Source organism: Crocuta crocuta, unplaced genomic scaffold (assembly GCF_008692635.1).
Source record: "Crocuta crocuta isolate KB4526 unplaced genomic scaffold, BGI_CrCroc_1.0 scaffold645, whole genome shotgun sequence".
Lineage (NCBI taxonomy): Eukaryota > Metazoa > Chordata > Mammalia > Carnivora > Hyaenidae > Crocuta > Crocuta crocuta.
The window spans coordinates 2,015,635-2,022,372 of NW_027530190.1; the positions used below are offsets into that span (position 1 = coordinate 2,015,635).

General features: G+C 36.7%; 1 protein-coding gene across 1 annotated transcript; it reads left to right on the forward strand.

The window, feature by feature from the left end:
- Positions 1-5,926: 5,926 nt before the first annotated feature.
- Positions 5,927-6,289, forward strand: BEX4 (brain expressed X-linked 4). Its single transcript, XM_077765198.1, is given in 1 exon segment — positions 5,927-6,289. A coding segment is annotated over 1 exon segment (363 nt).
- Positions 6,290-6,738: the final 449 nt, after the last annotated feature.

Genomic DNA, 6,738 nt, shown 5'->3' on the forward strand with positions numbered 1-6,738 from the left:
GAGTAGCAGACCACAGTCAGGTCAGCTCTCTGAACAGAAAGTGTTGTTGTCCTCTGCATTCATTGACTTGTCTGGTTTTCATATGATGAATAAACAGATGAGTCAGTTTTTCCTTTTTCTAAGGGACTTTACATGATTAGGGTCAGAAACTCGGCAAAGAAAAATCCTCCCTGGATTTATAAGGGTGAGATGATGAGATGCCACGGTGATTCACTTCAAAGGTGCTGGCTATTTTCAAACAACTGCTGAGAAACCTTGCTATTCCCTGAATTTGGGAGGTTGGTTATAGCGCATGCACAAATTCTGCTTGCCATATGAGCAAAAGTGAGATCATACGGGTTGATGCTGGCAGAGTCTCTGAGAGTGCAGTAATTCATGCTGTCAGTTACTATCAGCAGCAATTTGCTTCTGGATTGGTTCCTGTGAGCACTCATGTGAGTATTCTGCACAAAGGACCAGAGTGCAATATTCTTTTGGATTTCAGGGACTTAGTGCAGTTTCAACATATAATCAAAAGTGCCACGTAGTACACCACCTCGCGTTTTGTTTTAAAGAGACAGAGGCTTAAAATGTGATTCCTTTCTTCTCTCCAAAATAGGAAGTTGATGGCAATGTGGAACGATCTTTAGACCAACCTGTTGGTGCTTCAGCGGAATCTACCCTGTTGGTAAACAGTAGAGTATTTTTTGTTTTTTAACAAAATGTCATTCCATTGTCTCCATGATAATAAAAGTCAAAATTCTGCTTAATCATAAAACATCACTTACTAGAATCAACTCTTAGTTACTATATGATATACAATCAACTTTTAGTTACTATAGGGTAAATATGATGGATCATGAAAAGATCCCTTGAACTGGTTGGTATTGTAATAGCAGATTCCTCTAAATTAAGTACAATTTCCACAAAGTTCTGTGGCAGAGAAGTTTGGATGCTGCAGCCCTAGCTTACAGGCATATTATTAAAGAATCTCTGCGAAACAATATAACTTCACTGACTTACAAATAGCTTTAAGATATTCATAGCACTCTTGCTACCAATTTGGCTAATAGTCTCTTTCTATTTAATTAACACTTACTATTGAGAATTCGTGGGATTCATGGTTATACAGCAGTCCTGATCAGAAAGGGTAGAGGAGGAAGGAAAAGACAGTCCTTGTGTCTGAGAAACGGGAGTTTAGTTTCACTCAGAGAAGTGAAGAGTATGCCAAAGTCTCAAGTGCCACTGCCAACGACATATATATTTTTTGGTATTAGCTTATAAACTCTTGTGTGTTTCCAGTTGAAAAATTGCTTCCATATTATATCAGGCTCAAAAATCCTCAAAACCTTACCATTTTACTTGATTAATATTACTTAGCCATTAAAAAAGGATGAGACTGTGCCATTTGAGTTACCATGGATGAAAGCAGAAGGTATTATGCTAAGTGAAATAAGTCAGACTGAAAAAGACAAATACCATATGATTTCATTTATGTGTGGAATCTTAAAAAAAAAAAAAACCCAAATGAACCAACAAACAAAAGGCAGAATGAGGCGTAAAAATACAGAGAACAAACTGATGGCTGCCAGTGTGGAGAGGAGACTGGGCAAGGGGAGTGGGAGACACAGGCTTCTAGTTATGGATGAATAAGTCATGGAAACAAAAGGCACAGCATAAAGAATACTTTTAATGATAGTGTAATAGTGTTGTATGGTGACAGATGGTAGCTATACTTGTGGTGAGTACAGCATAGTATATAAATTTGCCAATCACTATGTTTTACACCTGAGACTAATATGATATTGTGTGTCAACTATATTCAAGAAAGAAAAGAGAAAGAGAGAAAGAAAGAAAAGTAGCCAAAAAAGAAAAAAAAAGAATTTCTTGTGTTTATTATCTATTTTCCCTTGCCTGTATAGACAGAATGAGAGCAGGGATTTCTGTCTGTTCACTGATATATTCCCATTGCCTAGAATAGTACATGGTGCATAGGAATTATTTAATAAAAATGTGTTGAATGAATGAATGGGTATTTTCCTTTTATTCAGCCCTAAATTCCTACCTCTTTAACAAGCCTTACTAGCCTCTCTGTTATTGACTTCTGCTCATTCTGCTAGCATCCTCTCTCATCACTTTACCTCTTGTGTGCTATATAATCCTGCCAAATGCAGATTATATTTGGTTTCTTAAATGTACCATGTTCTCTCCCCTGGTGGCCTTTGCACATATTCCTCCTTGTAGAAGAGTTTTCCCTCCTGCTCCCCTGCTCCTTTCTCTGGGAAACTTCTCTTTGTTCTTCAGGATCCAATTTAGAAGTCTCTTATTTCAGAAAATCTTAACCTGGTCTCCAAAACAGAGCTAGACAGGCTTTAGTGTCCCGTGATTTCCACAGCAGCGCTCCCCCATTTGCACTGCCATTGCTGTAAGAAAGTGACATAACTAGAGGCATAATGGTATTTGTGAAATTATCCATCAGTATTCAAGTTTCAAAGGAGCTCCTAAGGAAATTAGCACCGTACCCTTAGAAGTGGCAAAAAATAAAGTATTTTTAAAAAATAATCAGGATGTGCTGGAATAAAGTCACAACAGTGTGAGAAAACTATCACATTTCTAAAACTATTAATGGGAAGCATCACTCTATACTAACCATTAAAGCATAAATAAGCAGCATCTGCGTGAACGCTAACAGACTGTTCCATAATAGTTGTCTTTTGTTATTCAAGTCTCAGCAAAATGTCACTCCCTAAGAGGGGACATCACCAGCAATCTCATGTAGAGCTACCCCAGTCATTTTCTATCCCATTGCTCTGCATACCACCTTCATTACAAGTCTATCTCTTTGATATTATCTTAATCATTTCTGTTTTTACTAGATTTTTAGGTCTGCTCTTCTAAATGATAGTCTCCATGAAAACAGAGACCTTGTATGTCTTGTTCAGTACTTTTCATTCCCAGAACTTACACAAGTGCTTGGCATTCAAGCAGATGGTCAATAAATTTTTTTTTAAATGAATGTGCAACAAAGAACCACAGAAGAAAAGCAATTATCATGTTGAATAGTAGGATGGTTTCACTGGCACTGGTTGCTTGCACTTCACCCAAAATTCACATGTCTCAGTAGGTTCTAACCAACTAAGGAGTCCTGACAAATGAAACACTACTATTGTGTACTGCAGTGACTTCATTAACTCAAGTGTGTTATATTATAGTTACTTTATACTCCATTTTCTGAGTATTATCATTAGAGTACTAATAATAAAAGTACAGAAAGTCTTCTATAAATTTGAAAAGTGTTTGTTGGTTTTCTTGTGGTTTAGTACATGAAAAGATATATTTGAAGCCAAATGGGTTTTTTTTTTGCATAAATTAAAAAACTCCAGTCAAAATGTGTTGTCTCCTCACATGAAAAAAATGTTCAACATCACTCATCATCAGGAGAATACAAATTAAAACCACAATGAGATACCACCTCCCAGCAGTCAAAATGGGTAAAATTAACAACACAGGCAACAATAGATGTTGGCAAGGATGTGGCGAAAGGGGATCTCTTTTGCACTGCTGGTGAGAATGCAATCTGGCACACCACTCTGGAAAACAGTATGGAGATTCCTCAAAAAATTGAAAAAAGAACTACCCTATGAACCAGCAACTGCACTACTAGGTATTTATTCAAGGGATACAGGTGTACTGTTTTGAAGGGGCACATGGACCCCAATGTTTATAGCAGTGCTATCAACAATAATCAGTGTATGGAAAGAGCCCAAATGTCCACTGGTGGATGAATGAACGATGAAGATGTGCTATGTATATATACAATGGAGTATTAGTTGGCAATCAAAAATGAAATCTTGCTATTTGCAACCACATGTATGGAACTAAAGGGTATTCTGTTAAGTGAAAATAGTCAGAGTAAGACAAATATCATATGACTTCACTCATATAAGGAATTTAAGATATAAAACAGATGAACATAAGGGAAAGGAAGCAAAATAATATGAAAACAAGGAGGGGAAAACATATGAGACTCTTAAATAAAGAGAACAAACAGAGGGTTGCTGGAGGAGTTGCAGGAGAGGGGATGGGCTAAATGGGCAAGGGGCATCAAGGAAGACACTTGTTGGGATGAGCACTGGGCGTTATACATAGGGGATGAATCACTGGAATCTACTCCTGAAATCATTGATGCGCTATATGCTAACTAAGCTGTATGTAAATTAAAAAATAAATTAATGAGTTAAAAAAATAAAGCTGAGGTTAAAATTGAATATATTTTTAAAGGCAAAAAAATGTGTTGTCTTCCTATTGACTTGATAGGAATCTATTCATATCAGTTAGATTGGATAAATCTGAAATGAATATAAAAGGATTAATTGAAAAGTAAAGTTTTTGAATTTTTTGAAGGTTGAAAATATTTAAGTGCATACTTGAGTGAGATGTTAGAATATCATATACCCCATTTGAGGAACCAATTATAAGGAGGATGCATGATCAGATCCAATTAATTCTACAGTAAAACTGTGTAATTGCAGTTTTTACTCATTTTGATTGATTAGAAAGAGATTAACAAGATTATAAATCATGAAACAGAAGAGAGAAATTACATTACCTCTAAACATTTTTAAACAAATTAGATCCCCCCCAAATAGCATCCCAATTATAAATTACTAACTCTAACTAGGGAGGAAAACCCATCAAACTAAAATATAACCTGTATCTAAACATTAAACTTTTATAATTCAGCTAGGGGTAGACTTGCCATACAAATGATTATGACTTGCTTTCCATCTCCTCACAAAGAAAAGCAAGAGTGTTCTCAAGTGCATGGAGAGGGGAAAGAATAATTCCAAGCACCCAGCATAAGATCTTGTTCACAGCTATGCAACAAATATCTGCGGATTGGTTGGTTAAAAACCATGCAAATTGGAGGATATACTTCATAGAAGTAACCTGACCTGCTGGCATATGGTCCAGGAAGAATCAGAACTAGACTTCCTTTATCGAAACAAAACCAAATAACCAGACCAGAGGAAACTGGTAAGTTTGGGTAGCCCAAAGAGACTCTCAGGAATCTCAGTATCTCTCTGCGTAATGTCCTCTGTGTTATTATGCTTGATGAGGTGCCCTTTATCTAGAGTCTCTTAAGTGGCTATCTTCATGAGATTTGGGTTCAAGATGAATCACTTAGGAGGCACGTGACTTTAAAAAGTTAACCTTTCAGGGTTCCTGGATTTCTTAGTCAGTTAAGCATCTGGCTCTTGATTTCAGTCCAGATCATGGTCCCATGGTTTGGACCTTCACACTGGGGTCTGTGCTGACAGTGTGAAGCCTGCTTGGGATTCTTTCTCTCTCCTTCTCTCTCTGTGTCTCCCTTACATGTGTGCATTTTCTCTCTCTCTCAATAAATAAACTTAAAGAAAACTTTAAAAATAAAAGTTGACCTCTCTGAGATTTATATTCCTAAACTGTAACAATGAAAATAGGAATTCAAACACCAAATACAGTTTTGATGTTTAAAACAGCAACTTACATAAAGCCTCTTTCATATTATAGAACCTTCATACAATGTAATTTACTATCCCATGTATAAAATAATTATTAATATCTTGTAAATGCTGTCATAATATCTATCTCTTCTAGACACATTTTCAGAATTTCTAGTACCAGTATTTGAGAGTATTCCAATTGGGTTACTATATTATCTATTTTATGCCAAATGTTAAACTTCTGCATTTTAATTAAAATCCCTTGTCCAGACCTGGCCATTGCTTGCCGCATTGCTCCCTTCTCAGTACCTGCTTTGGGTGGCCCTGAGGGCATATGAGCCAGGGGTGGGCCCAAACAGTAGGAGGTGGAGGGGAACCAAGTGTGAGCATCTAAGTCTTAGCACCACACTGGTGGTTAGAATTGGGAGAAGGAGAAGACTGCAAAGATAGGCCCAGGAGTAATGACATCCAAAGAGAAACGAATGGTGAAAAATGTCAACATGGAAAATGCCCAACAGGAAAGTGAAGGAGGAGAACAGGGCCCCATGAAGAATACAGAGGAATCATGCAGTTTGGGAGGGTGTGAAGGCCAGAATCCTGGAGGAAATATCAAGCTGGGGCGAGTGAAATGATTTGTCCCTAATTTTTGATGGGTCATACAAGACAGGCATATGGATCACAATGAAGTGGGAGATGTTGTGGAAAAGTTCCTAGGACAGATGATGTGAATCAGGAGAAAGACTAAGGAGCAGCAAATGAGGCATCATAAGTACTTCCAAACTCCTGAACCTGATAATTATTATGACTTTTACCTTATACCTTGAATGCTAAGGTTTCCCTGAAGTTAATAATGTGGCCTATATTCTACGAGCTTCTAGTTTTATGATTTACTTTTTACATAAATCTTTTGGTGTTTCCACTTAACAGTTTGTAATTATTTTCTGCCCATAGGGCAAATTCACCCAGTCTTAGGAAAAACTATTGTTTTCATATAGTGAGAAGATGTTAAGAAGGCAGATTAAACTCAAAAGGGTATCATCTTTGTAGCTATTACATTGTGAGTTAATAAAAACAAACAAAAAACCCAAAAAGTTTCAGGAAATATTCTTACAGTATTTTACATTATTCAAAAATTATTAGCTACTTCAGCAGCCATTCATGCCATAGATGAAGAACTGAAGTTCTGACGCACGTCTTCACTAAGTCACCTTTGTTTTATCTGTTAACTTAAATGAAAATTAATTTCATCAATTGCAATCATAGGTTGGATAAG